General features: G+C 40.0%; 1 protein-coding gene across 1 annotated transcript in view; it reads right to left on the reverse strand.

The window, feature by feature from the left end:
* Positions 1 to 25,361, reverse strand: part of BCO2 (beta-carotene oxygenase 2) — a 41,419-nt gene that overhangs the window by 11,890 nt on the left and 4,168 nt on the right. Inside the window, exons 2-8 of the mRNA XM_036744785.1 lie at positions 22,094 to 22,298; positions 21,683 to 21,894; positions 21,343 to 21,458; positions 19,851 to 19,953; positions 12,699 to 12,827; positions 11,110 to 11,270; positions 7,273 to 7,440 (exon numbers count right to left, since the gene is read on the reverse strand). Of these exons, the coding sequence (XP_036600680.1) occupies positions 7,273 to 7,440; positions 11,110 to 11,270; positions 12,699 to 12,827; positions 19,851 to 19,953; positions 21,343 to 21,458; positions 21,683 to 21,894; positions 22,094 to 22,298 (1,094 nt within the window). The remainder of the gene's footprint in view (positions 1 to 7,272; positions 7,441 to 11,109; positions 11,271 to 12,698; positions 12,828 to 19,850; positions 19,954 to 21,342; positions 21,459 to 21,682; positions 21,895 to 22,093; positions 22,299 to 25,361) is intronic.

The raw sequence follows: 25,361 nt of genomic DNA on the forward strand, positions 1-25,361 counted from the left end.
CCCTATGAAGGAGGTATCCATTCCCACACCTAACATAACAAAGCTCTTGGGAACTCTAAAAAATTACAGGCTAAACTCTCTCCATCCCAACCCACACCCCAAGAAAGCAATAAGCCCAGCTTCATGAATATCTCAGGAGATCTACTAGAGTTGTTTACTTATAACCCCAAACTTTCAGTCTCTACAGGGAAACATTCACAAACTGAAACCATGTTCTCCAACCTACCTAACTTTCTGACAGCAACCAGGATTCCTAATTACTCCATAGCATGGACTAAGAAGGATCTGGGTGGGAAATCATACCCAGGCAGAGTCTCCAAGGCAATCTCTCTGCAAATTTATTTTAGAAAATAATTCAGGTGGTTCTGAATCTTTCTGTAAGGATTTTTGGAGAGGGGCAGAATAGAGGATTCTTAACTAAGGCATTAGAATGCCTATTAGAATAAATATATAGTGAAAATAATAGTAAACTGGATGATACCTAAATTGATCTACACTTTTCAACATGACAAAAGAATTCTCTTATTCTTTTCAACTCCTCTAATGAAAGACACAAAAATTGATTAAAGTGGGGATTCTCCTAAATAAGAGTTTTAGGACAGAGGCAACAATACCCCTGTTGGGTTGCCTCCATTTCTGTCCCATAATTCTCAAACTGTCCAGCTCCGGGCAGCAGAACTAGAAGCAATGAGTGGAAGCTGGAAAGGGGTAAATTTCAGCTCCATTTAATTAAAAAACTTTTTAACATTTAGACTCTTCAAATGTAAAAAGTTCCCTTTCAAGACAGATCTTCAAGCAACTGCTGGGTGACAACTTGTCAGGTAGATTATCAAAGGGATTCTTGTTCAAGTATGGAAAGGACTTGATGGGCTCTGAGGTTCCTTGCCACTTAGAGGTTCTGTAATTCTGATCTTCACTCTCATTCTTTCTTGAATACACACCTGATCCCAAGTGGAATCTAGTTTATGGCAGTTTTAATCAACCTGTCCTTCTCTCCCTATAATTTTCCTTCAAATTTCTTCTCAGTTGATTTTTCAGTCTCTCAGGGTGACTCCTCACCCTCCCCTAATCCCTCTCTCCTCAGGCACAAGCTACCATAACATTGTACATTTGATTAACTCCTTATAGACTCCTGATCCTCAGTTGGACTAGACTTGAAAATGCTACCACTACAGGGAATAGGATTGTTATGGTGTCCAAATGCTAAACTGTTCCCTCTACCCACCATTCACCCTGTCCCCCTGTTCAGATGAATGAGGTCCTTCTACCCCCAGGGGTATCAATATTTCAGTCACTGTGGAAGCACATAGCCCCCATCCCCAAAAGACAGAGATGAATCTTTTTTTTACCCTGAAGTTGATTTTTAACACTTCTTGATAACTAAAATCTTGACCTGGAATATGGCAAGATGAGGAAGGCAAAAGCAAAGATCCAGATTTTCTGACCTTCCTCTCACGCTTTAATAGCATATATTTAAGAGGCCTGGATATTAGAAATCTAGAATTTTTTTTGCAGAAATTTTTTTTATAAACAATTTCTTTTCTTAAATTTGGTAAAGCAAGGGCAGACTAGCCACACTGAATTTAGTTCTCACTAGTGGGTTAGCTTCTAAATTACCTCATACAAATAGGAGGAATGGATTCCTTCCAACCCTGATCCAGCTCCCTGACAAGACCACCCTAAAAGGCTTGAGCATCTATAGCCCTCCTGATCATTTGTACATGGAGGCTTCAGGTGTCTGGAACACAGCAGCTAGCATTTTTCTCCAAATAAAGCAGACAGTGATTTTAGCAAAGTTGAACACCAGCAATGGAATTAGTTCTGCCAAAGCTTTATACACAAAAAGTCAGGATTGGGAAGATTGTTTCCCTATGGGATATTTCTCATGCCTGAACCAAAGAGGAAAATGCCTTGTCAAATCCAGTTATCCTCACAATCTCATAATATTGTTTGCTAACCCATGGAATAATTCTAGAGGAAATTTCACTTTACAGTTCTGACAAAGGAGACAGTATTATTGATGATTTAATTGCTTGAGATGCATATGTCTGTTGGGTTCCCCAATTGTTGGCACAGATTCTCCCTTAGGATAGGGTAACAGTTAAGAGTGTATGTTCTTAGGGACATAATGTTCACTGACTCTAGGTAGATAATTCTCTCTCTCTCTCTCTCTCTCTCTCTCACTCTCTCTCTCTCCATATATATATATATGTGTGTGTGTGTGTGTGTGTGTGTGTGTGTATGTATATACTTATATATACATATATGTGTGTATATACATATACACACATACAAACATATTTACATATATATGTACACACATACAAATTTCTGGGCAGGATGCATATACACAAAACTATAGGGACACAAGTACATTTACCTTGTCTGCTATTCCCAAAGGGAGGGCAATCAACATAGCACATGGATACACACACACACACACACACACACACACACACACACACCACACTCACAGCCTCCCAGTCACCAAAACCCTGCTGACTTGCACACCCACAAGATTTATCAGACATGCATAAGCACTGTTTATTCTAATTATTTCCTCTAAATGCCCTGGCTACAGCAGCTCTGGGCAAATGTGAGAGTGCACTCAACCAGCCTCATCCCCGGGGTTCTCATTTAGCAGCACAGACATCTCTCAGGGACAGTCTCTAGCCCATCTCTAGGACCATCATGTGGTCCTCCCCATGCCCTCCCCCATCTCTGTGCCCCCAGTGCATTTCTTTTGTCTCTCCACTACTCTGACAGCCTCCATAGGGTCCCATCTAACCCTGAATTCTGTAATTCTCTAATCTTGGTTTAAAGGGATCATTTTCCCCTGAAACTTTTTCTGACCCTGAATTTCATCGTCTCTGAGCTTGACAAATAGAGATAATCAAAAGATTTAGAACTGGAAGGGATCCTAGATTCACAGCAAGAAGGATTTTTAGAAATAATCTCATCTGATCCATTAGTTTTTACAGATAACTGAAACCAAGAGAAGCTAAGTGACTTATTTAAGGTCGTACAGGTACTAAGTAGCAGAGCCTGGGTTTGAACCTATGTCCTCTGACCCCAAATTCAGACTCAACTACAGTAGGTTCTGCAATGTCCAGAACATTTGTCTTCCCTGTGGCAATCAGATTCAACCACAGCCCCACACATGACAAAGAGCAACACTGTCTATGGAGCAAATGATTCAATCGTGGTATAAATAAAAAGAGGCAGCTAGGGATACAGCACTTGTTATCAAATCAGGAAAACCTGAGTTCAAGTGTGACCCCAGACATGTAATAGATGTGGGACCCTGGACAAGTCATCTAGCCTCTCTCTGCTACAGTTTCTTTATCTGTAAAACAAGGATAATAATAGCAGAGTTGTTACCTTCCGGGGTTGGTATGAGGATAAAATGAGATAATATTTGGAAATCATTTTGTAAACTTCAAAGAGCTATATAATTGCCAGCTATTATTATTAATTCTGTCTAGTAATGTTTCTTTAAAATTTATATCATAATACTACTGATAAAATCAGGATAGGGTGGAAGAATTTGAAGATGAATGAACTGCTAATCCAAAACGCCATATAACAGGATTCTGACCCAGCCCATACCTTGTTACAATCTATATTTAAATAACTGGGACAGTCGTTTGATAAATTGGATACATGTCCTTTAGCCACAACAAATGGGAAAACAAGCATCTGTCTCCATGCTGATTACATAGCTTTATTATCTCTAATTAGAAGCAGACTTTTAAGAAGCAGCTGAGCCTGTTGGCTAATTGTTGTTAGAAGGAGTAGTTTTGCATCATCTATAACAAAATGAAAATCATTCTATCTGACAGACATCTTCCAACACTTAAAAGGACAATATTTGATAATCCCACCTGACAAGTCAGTTCATTCAACCACATGAGAAGGCATTGACAGCTAACTCAACCTGGCAGACCAGTCAGGATATAGTTCTACTCAGATGGCCTACTGGGGCCAATCCAAGGTCTTTCTATAGTTCAGACAACTCACACCTGCCCTTCAAAATGTACTTCATGTTACATAGTACAGAACTATGGAAGTTCAACCAAGAACTTGTCTAAGTACTGGGATAGAGACCCCCTTTTGAGGAAAATATAGGTCTCACCCTCTGAGTGCCCCTCCATGGAGAAGTAGATTGGCACACTGTCTGGTTAAGAATACAAGGCTAGGGGCAGCCAGGTGGCCCAGTGAGTGGAGCACTGGCCCTGGAGTCAGGAGGACCTGAGTTCAAATCCAGCTTCAGACACTTGACACATGTACTAGCTGTGTGACCTTGGGCAAGTCACTTAGCCCCATTTGCCCTGCCACAAAAAAAAAAAAAGAATACAAGGCTATTCAAATCTTGCCATGAAATGTGGCCTCTGGGTTCTCTATGTTTCTGAAGCAGTAGGTTCTTAAGTTGGTCTGCAGATTCTCATGGATAGATTTCAGAGGGCCCATGAAATTAAGTGGGGAAAATATTACATCTTTATTTTCACTAAGCTCTCATTGAAATTTAGCATTTCTTTTAACTATGAATGTAGGCAACAAACATTCTGAAAAAAGGTCCATAGGCCACATCAGACTGCCAAGAGGGTCCACGACCAACAACAACAAAAAAAAAGATTAAGAACCCCTGTTTTAAAGCATATGGATCACTCTTTAATCAACAATACATAATATTAACATGTCAAAACTTATTAGAAAAATCCACCTCAGATTTATTGTATAATCAGGCTTCCAATCAAGCCTAGAGCAGTTTTGAGAGAAAATACCATCATAGTAAGCAGTGGGAGGTATGACTCCTGATTGGCTGGGCACATCCCTCAGTGGCTGCCACAAGGGACTTACTTCTGTTGGTTTCAGACATTTCAAGAACACACGAGGTCAGAAGACCTCCTGGAAGGTAGTTAAGAGAGACAGAATTTGAATGATAGATTGGAATCCCACCTTCCCTGCAATCCTGCAACCTGGCCCGAGCTGCAGACATGTATGGGAGCTGGCCCCATCATGTTCCTTCCTTAACATCCCAGGACTTGCAATTCTAGAGATTGCTGAGAAAGAACTTCCCCTGGGTGAAATAATTTTCTCCCTCCTGGCTTAAGCTGAAATCTTATCTTAATCCCAGGTGAAGGACTCATTTACTCTTGAATATTCTCTGGTATATTCAAAACTGTTGAACTCGGATTTCAACTTGCTGTTTTGCTTGGATAAATGGATTTAATTGCTATTCATTGTGGGGGGTTTTGTGCGTAAATAGCATTTGGTGTGGAGGCGTAAGCTGGTAAGGTTAGGCTAAGGGCTAGACTCCTTCATAAGAGCAGTCAGGAAAGCTGTTTTCCTTCTGAACCTACTGTACTCCTAGAACACAGACATTTGAGGAGAGGCAGATAGATATGTTTCTAGTCTGATATTCCTCTTAGAGACTTGAGGTATTGCCCAGCTAGTAAGCTGGGGATGCAGGCATGGCCTTTCTCCTAAGTGCAAACGTTGGCCAACCTCAGATCCTATCTGTCCATGCCACCCATCAGCTACATCTATAAATTTAGACAACCCATACACATATATCTTACAGGCATAAACCAACAATTCAGGCAGCAAAGTACACTGGAGGAGCAGGGTGTTACAGTGAAGAATCACTGTGCTACAGTGGAGAGGCCTGGACTTGGAGCCAGGAGACCCAGGTGCTAGTCCCAGTTCTTCCATGAGTTTCCTGTGCGACATTGGGCAAGTCACTTATCTTTGGGTCTCAGTTTCTTCCTCTTTACCTGGAGATCCCTAACAGCACTAAGATTCTACAATTCTATAACTTTTGAAAGCTCTTTTGAGATTGCTGAATTAAGGAGTACAAAATCCTCTTTAAGTTAAATACCAGGAAAAAGGCCAACACTGATGCCTGCATCATAGAGATGACCCTGGGTTGCCAAAGGTTATGTACCACCAGACTATATGGTCTACATCTCCTACCAAGATGGAAAGAATTTAAGAACAGGGTTGGCAATGTTCTACATACCTATCATACAAGGACCAGTCTAGCTAAGTTTAGAGAGGCTCATCTCCAGAGGGTTAATCACTAAATCATGAATTTTGGGAGCCGCAGTAAAATCCCTAAGTCAAAAATAAACCCTATTTACAAAATCAAGAAGGGATTATGATCTGCATCAGTGGATGAATTACCAACAAGTCCTTGAAGTAATGAAGCATAAGCCTGTATGTTTTCATTTGTTTTACAATAAGAATTATCAAACCTAACCTGTTTCTTTTTTTATCCCTGGGCTGCCAGGAAACACATGTCTATATTCAGGGCTCAGTGCAGTAATCAGTTCATCTCATGTGTCTAGTAATGTTTAATTCTCTAATCCTTTTAATTAATTTGGTTCAATTTTTATTTTTAGTCATCCTATTTTGTGTTGTGTTTGATTTTATCAACAGACAGACACAAGAAGGATCTGTAATTTCAATCAAGTAGGTGAAGTCCCTCCACTATTGCCGATCAAACTCTATCTGCAAATTAGTCCTATAGAGTAGCCTGAAACTTAGACATGTTAAGTGACCCGCCCAGAGTCATACAGTAAATGTCAGAAGTGGAATGTGAACCCAGGCTTTCCTGACCCCAAGGCCAGCATTCTATCCACCATTACATATGAGTTCTTGATTTTATAAGGTCCCTCAAATTCATTTGGGGGAGCAGTTGGAATATAAATCTTAAATAAACAAAAAAAGTAATTCTAACTTCAGTGCTATAAAATTACTTCAAATCCTTATAGGTCTGTAATTCCCAAGAAAGGAACAAGCAGTTTTACACCCTAAGCCTGGTACTAGCAGGTTTAATGCCGTTGAAATATAACCTCTTTCCCAAAGCCCACTGGTATGGGATACTTTCCTTATTGGCAGAGATGAATACTCTGCCCCTCATGAAGAGTAAGGCATTCCTCTCCTAAAAAGGACAAAGGGATCAGAAATTAACTGGAACCTGATCATATATCCTAGATGAACAATCTTTAAGGGAGAAGATAGATATACTTATAGCCTGGTACCCCCACCCTCTAAGGAGAGCAGAGTGATGGCCTCCAGTCCCAACCTCCTGCTTTTCCTCCTGGCAGGAATGACAGTCTTCCTTGGAGAAGGGTAGAGGGAAAAGAGTCTAGAGATGTCTATTCTGCCTCCGTTCAAGCTCCACACAAGGACACTGTCCCCACCACACTTGATGTCCTTCCTTACATGTGAGGCTCTCTCCTTACATATATAACAACAAAACTTTACCTGGTCTAGCCCTTCTCCTGCTTTCCGTAGATTCTGTAACTGGTAAGCGTTCATGATTCTACCATCATCATGGCAACACAGATCCACTACAACACAGTCCTGGTCCTCAAAGGCATTGATTTGATGAAAACTAATAAAAGGTTTACTGTAAAATACCCCTGGAAGGACCTACAGAGAAAGAAAACAAAAAGTGAGGGTTTTTTCTTCTTCTATTTGACATTAGGATTCATGTGGCTTAAGTATAGGAAAATCAAAAGCTGGGATTCTGTTGATGTGACTGTATGGCACATCTGGCAAACTTAAGGTAGTATATGCTGACATTGGTCCTGGATCCTTGGACTGTACCATGATTCTGTTGTGTATCACATCTTCACCAAGACATGGAAGAAATAGGGTTAGAAAACCACCACAAAGAGTTTGATGTTTCTATTCAGAAAAGTGACATTGTTGGATCAGTGTAGCCCATAGAAACATAGCCAGGTCCTGCAAGAAATAGCTCAGGTCTATGTGTTCAATATTGTCATAAATGACCCAGATGACTAGCTATAGAACATACTTAACATATATGTAGAAAATAGCAAATTAGGACAAGTTATAAACCCACAAGAGGCAGGATCAGAAAAAAACAGGTGTCCTTGGCAAGCTGCGGAAATGTCAGCAGTGCTGTCAGGAAGACATGAAATAAGAGGATCCAGTAAATTTTGTTGATAAAATCGGAGAAAGCAAGGAGTAAATTAGAGGCAATAAGGTATTTATAGGTGCAAAGATGTATCAACACCAATTTATCCCTTTTTGAAGTGTGAAGTTCTGCCTGATAAAATTAGAAGGGGACCAGTCCATTGCACAAGTAAAAGATAGTGGAACAGTTCCAGGTAGTTTCAGGCACAGATGGGACACATACAACAAGGAACAGAGAGATACACACTCTCTGTGGAGACATGGACATAGAGAAGAACAGTATTTCAGGAAGGAAGCAGCTTCAAAGAAGTGAGACCCCTGGCAGCAGAGAAGAGAGCTGACTATGGATTCAATGAAGAATTAGACCTAGCAAATGAGAGTTAAACTCTGAAGAGCATACTCAGAGAGCCAAGATGATGGACTCATCCAACAGAGATGCTGAACCCAGGAATAAATAGCATGAGGATACCACAAGAAGAAGAAAGACATCAGGGATCTGGAGTATCAGAGATATGTGTGTTGCTTTGACCATTTGTTCCCTAGATATGTATCACACCACCAGTGAACTCTTAGGTCTGTGTTCACCTTTCCCATTGACATTTTCTGTATTGGTGGGAAAGTATGTTCCAGGTTTATGGGAGGAGGGGAAAATGTTTGTAACTACTGTTTATATTATGCCATCTTAGTATATGCCTTTGCTTTAAACTAATTGTGTCTACTAGTTGACTATTAAAGGTAACATCCCTGATAGAGACACATGAACTATAATTTTAAGAATAAAGAACCATAGACTATACTCTTGAACCCTAGAGATAAGTAGTCAGTTCCCTGGAAATCTGGCCTTCAGACCAATGAGTGTTAAGTTGGGAAGGTGTCCCAGAAGGGGTGCTTTACTAAATCAAATTTAAGGTATTCTATCTAGAAAGAATAGAAAAGCAGAAGCATATACATAAATGGGGGAGAAGCAGAAACATATACATAAATGGGGGAGAGGCATTATCTAGGCCTTAAAGTCTTACAAAACACTCCATATGCATTATCTCATTTGTTCCTCAAAATAACTCAAATCATCTCCATTTTACAGATCAGAAAACTGAAGCTGAGAAGATAAATGATTTCCACAAATTTCCACAGCTAGTAAGTGGCAGACCAGAGATTTCAACCCAAACCTTTTGACTCTTTCCACGGTACCATGGTTGGGTTCCATGGTTTAAAATGCTGTCAACTTGAAAAAAGTGGTGCCAGTCCCTCAATAAACACTTGATTGAATTTGCATTAAAGAATCACTGATTAATAGAATTACTCTTATTTGAGCCTAAATAAGACTATCCAACCCCTTACATATTATTACATAAGGATAGGGACTAGACCTATGATTTAATTGATACAGGAAATTTCTAGGTGAGGAAACAAGGCAAGTCAGCACCTTCTCTGCAACTGATAAGTCTTAGAGTTATCTAAACCAGTGATGTCAAACTCAAATAGAAATGGGGCCACTCATGCCCCATTAGGATCGATAAGGGCAGCAGTCTGACTTGCTTTAAAATGTAATGTTATCTATGTTTTATTGCATTTTTGTTATTTTGTTAAATATTTCCCAATTCCATTTTAATCTGGTTCATGTTGCCAGCTGTGTATTTGACATCTCTGGTCTAGAGCCCAAAGACACACAGCCAGTATGTATCAGAAGCACGATTTGAACCTAGGTCTTCCTGTCTCCAGTGCCAGCTCCCTGTCCATTATTCCACATGTTAAAGGAAAATAACCTCTTAGAATCAGTTTTTAGTTTGGGGCATCAAGTTGCCTTTTTGATGCTAGGATAAGTACAGGTGGAACCATCCCACAGAAGCTACATCAGCTACTATAACTTCCTGATTCATCGGTCTCTTAGAGGTATTTGAGCCCAGATTACCTCTGTCCTTATACCCATCCCCCATCCTACAGGTTCTCTGCTCTGGGTCTATTCACAATGCGGGTCTATGCTTACAAAAAACCCCAATTCCTATTATTCAAGGGGTTCCAAGAAACCTATCATTTTTAATGGCCCTCTAGGACAGAAACCTAGAACATGGACCTGATCATCAGCCAGCACCGTGAAACAAAAGGCTGAAACTCCAGACTTCATAAGCATTGTCGTAACCATACCAGGGAGTTAGGAGAGTTCATAATTAAACGGTGGATAACTGAAGGAAGTTATGAGACTACTATGCATGCAATACCTATATCAGCAGTAACTGCCATGTGGAAGAGGCACTGTTATGATAATGTTCACAGATGTCCTTTTAATTGATTCAGCTGGTTAATATAATCATTTCCTAAAGTGATTCTAATATGCAGAACCTGCTGTATTAAGGGCAAATAGCTAATCCGGGCCATGGAGATGGATAATATCCATGGTTTCAAAAGAGATAAGATTAGCACTTCGTAGCAGAGAGTAAGAAATGTCCCAGTGGTTCAGTGGATATCTGATAAGCATTTATTAAGCACCTACTATGTGCTAAGTGCTTTACAAATATTACCTCATTTGATATTCTTCTCCCTGCAGGTAGGGTGCCATTATTATCCTGGGAGCTGGAAGTTAAGTGACTTTGGGACTGGGTTTGAACTCAGGTCTTCATAACTCCAGGTCCAGAACTCTAACCACTATGCAACCCAGCTTTCTCCAATATGACATGATATCATCAGCGTGGGAATTCCTTCCAAAATATTACAACTCATTCATTGTATCCTGTGTGACTCTAGAGAACCCAGGAAGATCTGGGCTCAAATGCTGCCTCAAATATTAGTGATCTATGTGACCGTAGGCAAGGAAGTCATTTAACTTCTTTGGATTTCAGTTTTCTCATCTTTTAAATGAGGAGGTTGGACTCGATGACCTCTATGATCCTTTCCAACTACACCTATGATGCTATGTCCTCCCATAAATCCAACCCAGGAGTTCCAACCGATGTGATGGAAGCAAACCTTGAGTTTTCTTGATACCAGTGGAAGAATTTCTTGATACCAATGGAGGAATCCTCATCAATGGTGAGAAATTAACAATGTGGAAACTGACCCTTGTGGAAATTCATCTCTGAACAATTTTTCTAAAAAAACAAATATTTATTAAGTTCCTATAGTGTGCAAAGCACTGCTGACATACATACTCAAAATACCTACTTGTCCTGTATGCTTATCCACCACATGAAACCGTGTATTATACTGGGGCTCCCAGGTGATGCCATCCAGAAAGGCCTTCCCCCGAACTTTGGAAGTGATTATTTTCCACAGGTTCATCTTTAGGGGCTGCTCGATGAAGATGACATAGTTTTTTGTCATTCCTGAAAGGTCCAGAAGAACAATCTTGGCTTATTGATTTTTCATTCAATGAACTTTTAATAAATACCCACTGCATACCATGTACTGGGCTAGGTACTAAGAGATTCAAAGGCAAAAATGAAACTGTCCCTCACCTCAGGGAGCTTACATTCTGTAGGAAGACCTTAAGAATTTGGCAAAGCAGAGGAAAACAAACTGAGTCACAGAGAACAGCTTGGGTGATACAAAACCATGTCTCAGCAGATCATCAGCCTCAACAAAGACTACTTAATAGTAATTCTTCACTTGCTCTCTGTCAGCTCTGCTGCGCATAGCATTTCTAATCCCTAGAAGATGAAGAGAAATGCCAGGACATACTGACATGAATCATCTGCTGGCTCATCTCTTGATCCAGATATACTATGTGTGAAAAAGCAGGTGTCACATAAGGTGGCACGTATGGTTTGGAAATCTTATACTAAGCCAGAGCAAAAGAACCGGCTTCACTCATGGCACTATATACATAGGAATTCACATACTCTTCAGACCTCTTCCTTCCTCCAGTGGGTCAGCAAAACAGGAGCATTTTGGACCACATGGTTTAAGATGCAGGAGAAGACACATTTCTGTAGCAATCCTGAAGAAACCTAAAGATGGTGTTTACTAAAGATTTAAATACCTCCTTCCTATCATGCCTTCAAATTAGTAAGGTAGAATTAAGGGCACCTTAATCATATACCGCGATAATGTCACACTCCTCTCCAGGCTGCCTCTGGACTCTCTCTAACATGTCCCAGAAACATTTTCATCCTGGAAGCTTACTCTAGCCCTGGAATTCATACATTGGAAGTATCTTCAGTCCGTGCAGCCTTTCTCCTTCCAACTGGATGGATCCTTCCAGATTATCTATTTAAGGAGGGCACCCAGGCCAGCCATGCTTCATTCCTCTCCAGACTGCATTTCAGATTTTCTCTATCATGCTCCCCTTCCTCCCCTCACTCCCTTCTGTCTTCCTCTTTCCCCTTTTTTCTACTTTCTTGTCTGTTATCTTCTCCCTTTAGATCTCCTTGAGAATAGGGATGATCTTGATGCTTGTATTTGTCTTCTCCTTGCTTAGCACAGTTCCGGGTACAAAATAAGTCCTTATGAAATGCTTGTTGACCGACTAATCCATTATTAAGCTTGGTGTCGTGGTTTTTTCCCCACAATAGTGATAACTTGAACTGAGTCTCACACATCCATCCAATCTTCTTTATGAACAGAGCATAGAGAGCAAAGGGCCATAGTGAGGACTGTCTGAAATACTAATGGTGGAATAGAACTTGGGAACTTTGCCTTGTTAGCCCTCTGCTCCAATCAACTATGCTAACCAAGCAATCTAGGCTACGATGACAAGTGAAGACCAGTCAGATCTATTCGCTCATTATTGATTTATTTTTCTCTGGACTCACCAAAGCTGTGGTAATAAGAAGGTTTCATCTTTTGGTCAAAAGGAATGGAACATATCACTTGAGCTCCATGGATTGTCTCCTCGAGGTCTGCTTTCTGAGGAGGAACCTGGATGACATTATAGCAGGAACCTGGAAAATGAGAAGGGCTGTCTAAAAAGTAATGCTCATGCCAGACCAAAAGCTTCAACACTCCCTTGGATCCTGGGCAAGTAGTTACAGTGGTAATGCGATAATTGAAACATTCATGTTCCATGAAGAGAAGATTTCATACAGTAGGTTTGGAAAAGGAAGATAACACACACTCACAAGAAAACCAACCAGCCTCATAACTGTAACTCAGAATTCTTTTATAATGCTGTATAATAAACACAAGCACTAAATTTATATTCTAAAGTTGTTTCCTTGGCATTAGAGCATCAAAAGCAGGTTGAGAAAGAACTGTGTTAACCCGTTGGAACATTTTTCATCTCTCTTCCTTAATAGCAGCAGCTGTCTGAACATGAAAATAAGAGCTAGATATTCAATTCAATACATTCCAATTCAATGAGCATTTACTGAGCACATACTCTGTCATTCAGTCAGTCAACATATATTTCTCAAGTGCTTAATACGTGCCAGGCACTGTGCTAAATGCCGGGGATACAAAGAAAGGCTAAAACAAAAATAAAAACAGTCCCTGCTCTCAAGGAACTCAGTCTAATGGCAGAGACAACATGCAAATGATGATGTACGAACAAGCTGTACACAGGATAAATTGGAAGTAATCAATGGAAGGAAAACGCTAGCATTAAGGATCAGAATGTTTTAACATGTAATTGCAGGGGGAAATTTTATATATGTGTGTATGTATCCATGTATGTACATGTATATGTATATGAAAAAATTTTAATTAAGCAAAAGAAAGAAAGAAACATCAGGAAAGCCTTGTAGAATATGAAATTTTAACAGACTTGAAGGAAGCCAGGGAGGCCAAGAGACAGAGATGAGAAGTGACAGAATATCAAACATGGGAGACAAGCCAGTGAAAATGTATGGAATCACTTGATGGAGTGCCTTATTTTTTTAATACAATTTTATTTTATTTTCAGTTCCAAATTATCTCCTTTCCCCTATCCCTCTCCCACCCATTGAGAAAGTAAGAAATACAAAACCTATTACAAATATGAAGTCATGCAAAACAAATTTCCACATTAGCCATGTTCTGAGAAAAAAACAAAAGAAAGAGAAAAAACGTGCTCCAGTCTGCTCTCTGAATCCATCGATTTTCTATTAGGCAGTGGGTAGTAGTTTTCATCACAAGTCCTTTTGAATTATAGTTGGTCATTGTGCTCATCAGAGTTACTAAGTATTACTATATAACTTTTCTTTATTTAATCTATATATATATATGTAATTATCTTTACAGTATTGCCATTATTGTGCAAATTGTTCTAATAGAGTGGCTTATTTGAGGAACTGTAAGGAGGCCAGTGTCACTGGATCTCAGATCTGGAAAGGGACAGGGAAAGAGAGGTAAGGGAAGGGAACAGAGCATAAGAACACTGACCAGAAATGCAGGAGGGAGCCATGTTTAAAGATTTAGAATGCCAGAGGATTTTATCTTTGATCTTAGAGGTTTATTGAATAAGGGAGTGATGTGGTAAGATCTGCTCTTTAGGAAAATCACAAATTGAAAGCTGAGTGGAGGATTGATTGAAGTGAGAAAAGCATTGAAATAGGGAGACCATATAGCAGGCTATTTGAGTGGTCTAGGAGTGAGATGATGATGGTCTTCACCAGGGTGGTGGCAGCATCAGAGGAGGGAAGGGTGTATATCCTGGAGATGTTAAAAAGCTAAAATTCACAGGATTTGGCAACAGACTAGAGAAGAGGGAAGAGGGAGGTTAAGAGAGAGGGTGAAAAGTCAAATTTTATGCTGAGGTTGCAAACCTAGGTGACTGGGCAGGTTGTAGCACCCTCAACAGTCACAGAAAAGTTGGGAAGAAGGGAAGATTTGGAAGAAAAGATAATGAGTTCAGTAGTTCAGTTTGGGACAAGCTTGAGCTTAAGATGTTTATGAGACATCCAGTTTGAGATGTTCAAAGTGTAAAAAGAAAACAAGCGACGGGCACCATGTATGCTAAGCAGTGAGGATACAAGGATAAAAATGGGACAATCCCTGGAGGAGGACATGGAATAGCATGTGTAGCAAACAGTAAATGGGCTGGTATGGCTGAAATGTAGAATTCAAGGAGAGGAATATAAATGTGACTGAGAAAAATAGATTGAAACCAGATTGTAGAAAGACTTTAAGCGCCAGAGAAAGAAAGTTATAATTTATCCTGGAAGCAACAGGGAGCCACAAAAATTACTTAAGCGAAGACTGATATGGTAAGACCTGCACTTTGGGAATATTACTTCAAGGACTGCATACAGTATGAATTAGAGAGAGGAGGGTCTAGAGGCAGGGAATCTAATTAGGAGTTTATTACAATAGTCCACACAAGAAGCAATGAGTGTCTGAGATAGGGTGGTGGTTGGGTGGAGAGAAGGGGATGGATGTGGGAGATGTGGAAGTAAGGAAAAAGCTTGGCAACTGACTGGATATGGAGGGAAGGAGATGAGAGCAAAGAGTCGAAGAAGACTCCTGGGTTGTGAACCCATGGGACAGGAAGGATGAAAGTGCCCTTGACAAAAAGGGGGAAGTGAGGAAGAAGGGTAGGTCTGAGAGGAAAGACTATGAGCTCTATTTTGGGCATTGAGTTTGAAATACCTATCCAGTTCAAAATGTTCATGGGCAGTTGCTGAGGCAAGATTGGAGACTGGGAGAGAGAATCGGGATGGATACATAGATCTGAGAGTCCTCACCTACAGAGAGTTGATAATTAAACATTTGAGAGTTGATAATTAAATATTCACTGAAGGGAAGTCAAATAAGCAAAGGGAGAACCAAGTGAAAACAGTGTCACAAAAACCCATAGAGGAGCCAGTTTCTAAAAGAAAGGAATCAACAGTATCAAATGTTGGGGAGAGATTGAAAAGGATGAGGAGTGAAAGGCTATTGAATAATAATTGATATTTATATAAAACTTTAGTCAGTCAGTCAACCAGCATTTATTAAGTGCTTACTGTATGCCAGAGACTTGTGCTAAGTACTGAGGATGCGAAGAAAGACAAACAAAAACACAACACTTTAGAGTTTGCAAAGTGCTACAAATATATTATGTCATTTGAACCTCAGAACATTTATTTGAGGTAGGTGTTAGAGGCATTATCCTCTACAAATGCGGAAATGGAGGCTCAAGGATTTTAAGCGATATGTCCATGATAGCTCAGCCAGCAAATGCCAGAAGTGGGATTTGAACCCAGGTCTTCCTAACTCTGAGTCTAGCCCTTTGCCACTCTGCCTGCCTTTTGATTTGAACACAGGACATACCCCTAAAATAAGCTCTTTAAAAAGAAAAAATATTCCTGAGTGTGTATAAGATTTACATAACCAGATTTAGGGGAAGAGATGTTAGGAGGAGGCAATTCAGTCTTATTCAGAGCAATCTGAAATAACAAGACACAGGACTCCGCATGATGCAAGAGAGGGGAGATTCAAAGACCCCGATGCAAGCCTACAGTAGTACCCAGGCTTGGCAAAATTTGGCCAGCAAACAGTAGGACATGCATGATAGGTGAAAGCTGACAGGGGAAGAACCAGGCATAGCAGCATCCTTTCACCTGGCCAGGAATTAAGTAAGCCCTTCACAGAGTTCACAGCAGAAAATAATTGCTAGCATTTATACAGCACTTTAAGGCTTGCAAAGACTTTCTTTGTGTTATCTCATTTGATCCTCACAACTGTGGGAAGAAGGTGCTATCATTATCTTCGTTTTACAGATGAAGAAACTGAGGCAGATAGGTTAAGTGACTTGCCCGGGGTCATATAACTAGTGTCTGAGTTAAAATTCAAACTCAAGTCTCCCTGACCTCAAGTCCAGGACTCTGTCCACTGCATCACCTACATGCCAAGAACAAAGGGAAAGAAGGGTGACCAGAGAGGAGGCACACTGCTTCTTCAATGCCAAAACATATGGTAACTAAAGCCATATAAGTACACCAGTCTTAATGCAAACACCATCAGTAAGTTAAAATGTATGTAACAAGACTCAAAGGGGCAAAAAAATCTAGCTTGGGATGCCAGCTCCATTCAGTTCAAATCGATCAGCAAAGCAACACACTCTTATTAAATGCCTACTATTTGCAAGACATCGTATTAGGCATTGTGGATGCAAAGATTGCCAGTGCTTGTTACTAATGGAAAAGTGAAAGCAGACAACAGTTGTCTCTTAGATTGGATTAGATCAGATTAGGTTAGGTTAGATTAGATTAGATTAGAGCTCCCTGAAGGCAAGGATTTTTTATGGCCACTATTTATGTCCTCAGAATTTAGCATGGTTCCTGGCACTCTGTAGGTGTTTAATAACACATAGTAGGTACTATAAAAAATAATTTGTTGACTTGTAAAGGGAAAATTCAATTTCTATTTTCCATACCAAGAAGGATGATTTTCAAGCTTGTAAGGAAAGAAAAGAATAAAATGTTAAATGGGGAATCAAAATCTAAGATAAGGAGATTGGGGGAAAAGCATCCCTGCTGTCACAGAGCCCAGACAAGCTACATCTTAGGCTACAGAAAGAATTTGCCAATGGTATTACTGAGTTGTCTTTGAAGAATCATGGCAAATGGTCAATTTCAACCTAGAAATAGGTAAAATAATGGATTTTCTGAAAAGAAAATAAGATAAGTATTTTAAAACTCTAAATCAATGAGCCTGGTAAAATTCTAGAAATGCTTATTAAAGGGATGCTTCCTAAGCTCTTAGAAAGGAAGACAGTGACCAAAAGCCAGCACAGCTGTATTAAGCTGGTTTATGCCAAACCAAACTGATTTTCTTTTCTGACAGGGTTACAAACTAGTAGATCTGAGAAATGCTCTGGGTTTCAGCAGGACATTTAACAGTCTCTCACAACGTCCTCTGGCACAAGTCATAGATGTGGGTTGAATAACAATACAGTTAGATGTATTCGGAACAGATTAATTTGCAAAATGCAAAGAATATTGGTTAAAATAAGCATAAACAGCTTAGCAGGCCATCACTAATAGATGAACTCTAGCTATTCTTTTAATATTTTTATCAGCGATTTAAATGAAAGCATAGTCAGTCAACAAGCATTTATTTATTATGTTCCAGGCATAGATGGAATACTTATTAAATTTGAAGATGACCCAAAGCTCAGAATAATAATGATAGCTAACACTTATAAGGTAAGAAAATCACTACATACATTACTTCATTTGATGCCCACAAAAACCTGTGAAGTAGAGGATTTGTTATCCCCATTTTAGAGATGAGGAAACTGAGAGGCTACATTACTTGCCCAAGGGAAAATAGAGGGTAATATTTGTCTAAGTAAAACACTATTTCCAGAAACTATAAATGACAAAAAGATCCTCTCATTTTGGGGCTTATATGAGGATAATACCAGAGAATTTAAATATAGCTGGGGTTTAGAGACAGGAAAAGGGCTTAAGATGCCATTCAGATCTCATTCGGAAACCCACTAAGGGATACCATACAAAATCATACTGCAAACGTTGAGTCTCACATTTACTCTCCTCTAACAAGTATATATGTATATGTGTATACATATATATGATACACATACAACTACATATCACACCCCTCTACACACACACACACACACACACACACACACACTCCTGACCTACAGAAACACAAAATATAGACCTCAAGGCTATACGTCTCTCTCCTTGAGTAATGGGATTGTAATTTTATTTTTGTATCCCTAGCACCTCTTGTAAGAACTTAATAAATGATTACTGAATTGAATATCTATGCACACAAAGATATAAATGCATCCATTGGTGAGGGTTGGTGTTCAGTCATCTTTCAGTCATGTCTGACTCTTCATGACCTCATTTGGGACCTTCTTGGCAGAGAGGCTGGAGTGATTTGCCATTTCCTTCTCCAGCTCATTTTACAGATGAGGAAACTGAGGCAAACAGGGTTAAGTGACTTGCCCAGGGTCACACAGATAGTAAATGTCTAAGACAAGATTTGAACTCACAAAACTCATGAGTTTTACCGAATCCAAGCCCAGCACCCTATCCACTCTAGCCGCCATCGGTGAGGGACACACTCACAAATAGATAGAGTGTGCCAAAAGTTTTAGCGCAGCTTGAAACTTTAATAGCTTGAAACTACAATAAGCCTTTTGGCATACATGATATTATCTTATTTGATCCTCACAACAACCCTATGAGGTAGATACTGTTTTTCCATTTTACAGGTGAGAAAGCTAAGGCTCAGAAAAACTAGATAAGAAGCCCAAGGACACATAGCTGGTAAATGTCTTAGATGGAATTCAAACTGCATTTTTCTGGAACTAAGTCTTCCATGCCTTAGAATGCTTAGCTCATGAAAAAAAGAATGTGCAAGTAGATGGACAATTGGCAGAAGGTGGGCAGTAAAGATACCAATAGAGGGTTCAGCAAATAGCTGTTGCTTAGTAAATACTGAGTAATTACCTGAGACAGTGGGTAAACATGTGGTTGTAAGAGAAAAATGTGTGCATGAGTAAGAAAGCGGTTAGCCAAATAACCACAGGATGTCGCTTTTATCATAGCTTTCTTTATAATTTATAGTTGCAGGTCAGCCCAAACTTTATTTCTACCTAAACATCCAAGCCTAAGACACAAGTCCTGAAAAGCTCTCCTCCATGCATGTAGGTCATCAGGGCTGAAGGAAAAGGGGCAAAAAAACTGAGCCACAAGCAGATGATTCTCGCCAGAAGGGAGGGAGTAGAGAGAAAAGGGAGGAAGAGAATGTATATGTTGATGGTAAGGAAAGTGCAAAAGGACCACAGATTGGTTTCTGAGGAACAAACACTTCTCTACCTGAAAAGTGACATCCATTAAGTAAAGGGTTGAGACGTTGGAAAGTCTTTTCAGAATCTCCTCTACGGAGGGTGTACAATTGAAAATGATTATCTCCTTTCCCAAACATGCAGTGATTCACTAACACATGCCAACCATAAAAGGGAAGGAAGCCTGCGGAGCCAGTTAACCCAAGTAATTCCGGAAAAGACTCCTACTCCTACTTACCATGTGGCCCAAAAGAGTTCCCCATGTTGTAAGTAGTACCATCGGGGTCATAATGGGGATGTGCAGTTGCTCCATTCACTGCAATAAACTTGCTCCAATCCACCTGCAAATTTAAAAAATCAGAGATTTGTTTTTAATGTTTTGGCAAAACAGTTGCTAAAAACTGGCAAAAAGGGTCCTTAGAAAAGCCTTTACTTATGTAGTCTCACAAACAGCAAGGGTGTGTGTGTGTGTGCACATAAACAAGGTATCCCAAAAGTCTTATTTTAGTTTCAAGCTATTGGGATACCATGTATGTATATCGATATAGATGATATAGACATAAATGCACACACATGAGAATGAGGGAATGAATAGAAAGATGGATTTAGCATTAGGAAGACTTCAGTTTATGTCTTGTCTCTAACACATACATCCTTGGCTGTGTGATCCCGGACAAATCCCTTAACCTCTCAGTGCCTCACAAAATTCTCTAAGATTATAAACCGAAGGAGTTGGCTCTCTGTACTGGCAAAGACAGAGTGTCAAGTTCTTGACACCAGTAAAATCACAGATCCAGACCAAGTGGACGGATTTATAAATTTAAATCTCTCACTCTCACATACACACTTAAATGCCACTTTCTAAGAGACAAGTTGGAATTATTTTGCCACTGAAAAGGTGAAAACTAAGGACAAAAAAAACCATCTATGCTTAAGACTTCTCCAATGGTGCAGAATTCAAAATTCAAAGCCATAATCAGAGCTCAAGCACTAACCAAGATACTTTGGATTGACCTAAACCTCTACTGAACTAAGATACCGTATATGTGGAGTCATATGTGGAGGTCCTGTATGACTTCTGAATATGATGTAGACTGAATTGTCTAAGAGCATCTTTCCAGGCAGGGGTGTGCTAGTAAATGCTTAACAACCAGCTCTGGGGGTGGAGAAGGATACAAAGGACACACCTTTGAGTTGAATTTACACTGTTTCCATTTTCTCCATTACTTTCTTAAATCTAGACAATCAACATAATAAATCAAACCCTAATGTGTAGCATTTGCAGAGTTCTGAAGTGTAAATGAGCACCCTGAAAATTTAACAGTCATGAGCCTGTACAAGCTGGCTCTCACAAACCCACACCATCCCTACCCCCAGCCCCACCTCCTTGCTTCTAGGCCTCCCCAGAACCACAACCCCAAGGACCACAGAAACATCTGATTGAGGGAGGGAGGCAGCAGGGCTTGGGGCAGTGGCAGAACAACCTTTTTCTTCCACGCCTCCCCCATCACTGAGAAGCAGACGACTCTTGTGTCCTCCAGACTTAATAAAGTGTTTATCATCCTGGAGCATGATCACGCTCACCAGCCTAGGGAGGCTTGGCATGGTGGACCCAAGCTCAGTGAAATTTAAGACTCCAGCCTCTTATTCACTTGTGAGCTGCCTCCAAAGCTCTTTTTGAAGGAAGGAGATGCCAGGCTCTCTTTTCTCACTCATGACTAACACTTTACCTTTTCTGTTTTTTCCAGGGTTTCAGGATCCACTTTATTCATGTAGTTGATCTCAGTGCTGACGTAGTAATCACCCTTGTACTTCACACAGTTGACATTGGTATTGTCTGTCATGGCTGAAAATAAACCCAAGATCCACTTAACATAGGTAACTGCCCCATCTCTTTGCAGTGGGTCCTAAATATTGCGTTAAAGGGTTTTGAAAACCACTAACACAGTTTCAGGGACCCATAAAATGATCTTTGGGGTTTATAACTGCACTAATCATTATAAAGAATAATGATTAAAATACAAACTAACGCCAAACACCTGAAAATTCTAAATGCAGAATTTTCCTTACTAGGGGACTCAAACTTTGACATGAAGCGCCCCAAAACACTCTTGCATGGATCAGGCAGGGCCAGGGTGCCAAATTCTGAGACCACAATCCGGTTATTAATGCTGTTGGTCTTATAGGTGTCACTCTGAAGAAACTTGCTCTTGTATGTCACAGTGCCCTTCTCCATCCTGAACTGGTGAAGCAGAGCCATGCCATCAAACCAATGATTGTACCTTCAACAAGGAGCAGATCACAGTTATCAAAAACACCAATGAACTGGCTGTAGCCTAAAAGGAAAGGGAAAAGTAGGGGGTGTGGGGGGATAATATAGAGTTTCAAACTGGAAAAAGAAGGGTTGGAGATTTAGAATAGGAAAGGGCCTCTCTTGTAATAACAATTGAAATGGCTTTCCATTCTCCAATCAGGGCATACTTTTCCTTTCCAAATTCAAACTTCCCAGGTCCTATCCGAATCAGACAACCGTCGAGCCACTTAGGAAATTGGCCTTGGATCCTGGCAGGGATGGGCTGAGGGGTCTCCTCTACAGTGGATATTAAGGGGGCAATACATTGCAGACCCTTTCGGTCACTGAAGGTCACACGCTTCTGTTGAATATCTGGCAGATAGTTCTTCAGAACTATGGAAAAAAATAAAAGCACAGAAAGTTTTCATGAACCAGCTATAGACTAGCCTCTTGACAGAAAACAGCCCTAGTTATAGCACAAGAAAAATGAAAATGTCCAGATTACGACCCTACCAAATAGCCCCTCTAAATTCTGTTTCTTTCTCCCTTCCTCTCCACTCTAATATCACAAACAATCCAATGAAATAAACATTTATCAAATGTTTACTATGTATCAGGCACTGGGCCTGTTCCTGAGCATACAAAGACAAAACATGGAACAGTCCCCACCCACATGGCACTTACATTCTCTCTGGATGAGTTGAGAGTAACAGTACAAAAATAAGTAAATATAAAGTAAGGATAGAAAGAATACCAGCAACTAGGGGTATCAGGAAAGGCTTCCCACAAGAGGTGTGGCTCCCATGGGAGGTGAACCTCTTGGGAAGCTGGGAATTCTAAGGGGTAGAGGCAAGAAGGGAGAGTGTTCCAGTACTGGGGAACAGACTGTACAAAGGCATTTGGGGAGGGGGAGAATTATGTTGCTGAACGGGAGATGGGAAGTCAAATTTGAAGAACAGTAGCAAAAAGGCCTGTTGGTCTAGAACAGGGAGTTAGTGAAGAAGAGGTATATAAGGTATATTAAGGTAGGCTAGAACCAGATTTTGAAGAGTTTCAAATGACCACATAACTCTTTTTTCCTTTTCTCCTTAACAGCAAGGCTCTAATCTAACTATGGGTGAACTTTTGACTTTGGAGAATTAATTGCCTAGTAATCAATTCAGGACTTTATTGAGGATGACTAACAACCATCTGACATCGGATGAGCAAGAGTTATGTCTATCTGAATCAGAGCTTCCGAATCTGGAGTCTGTGAACACATACACACATACACACACACACACAATCAAATCTCAACATAATTGGTGCTTTTTTACCATCTAATGTATTTCATTTTATGCATTTACAAGCATGATTCTGAGAAAAGGTCTACAGGCTTCACCAAACTACCAAAAGGCTCATGACACAAAAAAGGACTGAAGACCCTTGATCTAAATAGATGATTTATATGCTATCAAATATCAGCTGTGTTTATAACAATATCATGAAAGTAACCAATAATTTGTACTTAGTAATTAATAATAGTATACTTATCTTTCCCATTAGATTGTGAACACCTTGAGAGCAGGGGCTGTCTTCTGCCTCTTTTTGTATCCCCAATGCTTAGCCCAGTTCCCAGCACATAGTAGGTACTTAATAAATATTTATTGACTAACTGACTTGAATTATGTCCTAATAAGAGTAATCATACCTATTCAATATTTAATAATCCACAAATCTATTTGTGGCTCAGCTCTCCCCTGTAACTTCCTCCAAGCTTACATTAAACTTAGTGATACATAAAAATAACATGTTTAATCCAACCATATAGGGTATCTCAAAAGTCTTAGTGCAGGTTTAAGTTTTAGTAGTTTTCATTTTTAATAAATATTAATAGATTAAAGCATTAATAGCTTAAAGCTGTACTAAGACTTTTAAAATACCCCGTATTTTAATGGCATATGAATTCATCTATATGAGCTTATCTGGGAGGATGTTATCCTCAATTAGACTATGATGTTTATATGGGTGGCATCCAAAAAGCTTTAGTTCCATGTAATATCAACTTAAAAGCTGGTGAATCCGTCTCTTCTTTTCCATCTTCATTACTACTCCACATAACAGGACTTCCTGGATTATTACAATGGCCTTCTATCTCTTCTCCCCACATTCAATTTAATTCAACAAGCATTTAATAAGTCCTGTAGGCATGTCAAACTCAATGAGTCCAAAACAGAGTTTATTATCTTTCTGGAAAAACCCACTGCTCCTGCAAACATACATTCTCTGTGGTGGAGAAGTAAAAAGTTCTTTCACTTTTACACCCTCTCTCTTCAGTCTCATCAGCTTCCAGGATTATCCTATTAGGTATTCTATTATCTTTTGTTGTTGTTTAGCCATTTTTCAATCCAACTCTTGGTGACCCTACTTGGGATTTTCTTGGCAAAGACACTGGCGTGGTTTGCCATTTCCTTCTCCAGCTCATTTTACAGATGAGGAAACTGAGGTAAACAGTGGTAAGTGACTTGCCCAGGGTCACACAGCTAGTAAATGTCTGAGGCCAGATTTGAACTGGGGAAGATGAGTCTTCCTGGCTCTAGGCCCAGCATTCTGTGTCCACTGAGTCACTCAGCTGCCCATCTCGTTCTCTAGTCTATCATAATATCTCTATGCATTGGACTTCCAAATCTACAAAGCCAGCCCTCTTGCTGTCAAGAACACCACCATCCTTCTTGTTTCCCAGGTTCATCAGTGTTATCCTCAACTCTTCCCTTTCACTCACCCTACATATACCATCAGTTGCCAAATTTTGTCCTTTCTACTATCACACCATCTCTTGCCTCCACTCCCTTGTCTCTACTCATACATTCACGGCCCTAGTTCAGGCCTTCAGCACCTCTTACCTGGAGTACTGCAATAGCCTAAATGGTTTCTCTGCCTCAGACCTCACTGGAAAAATTTGTCAGGAGTTCTCCCAAATTCTACACTGAAAAAAATCATCTCAATGTATCCCCCATTCCCTCATCCTTTGCTCCATTCTCAAAGAACTAGAGGGCCTTCTTCTTGCCAACACCATCCTCTACATGTGGACCTTTAATCCCACCCCATCCTATCTCCTATGGGTGCTCACCCCTTTGATCATTCCTTTTTTTCCCCAATTTTAAACCTGTGATTAACCAATGGCTCCTCCCCTGCTTCCCACATACACATTCAGATCTAGCCCTTCCTTAAGGAAAAAAAAAACCTTACTTTAAAAACCCTAACATCACCTCAAGCTATCATCCTATATCTTACTTTCCCAGCCAAACTCCTAGAAAAAGCTGACTACATTTGTTGCTCCATTTTCTTACCTCCCACTAATTTCTTGACCCTTGCAATTTGGCTTTGATCCTACCACTGGATACCCTCTCCAAGGTCACCACCAATCTCTTTTTTGCTAAAGCTAATGATTTTTTCTTAATTCTTATATGATTTTCT

The sequence above is a fragment of the Trichosurus vulpecula genome, chromosome 2, assembly GCF_011100635.1.
Source record: "Trichosurus vulpecula isolate mTriVul1 chromosome 2, mTriVul1.pri, whole genome shotgun sequence".
Lineage (NCBI taxonomy): Eukaryota > Metazoa > Chordata > Mammalia > Diprotodontia > Phalangeridae > Trichosurus > Trichosurus vulpecula.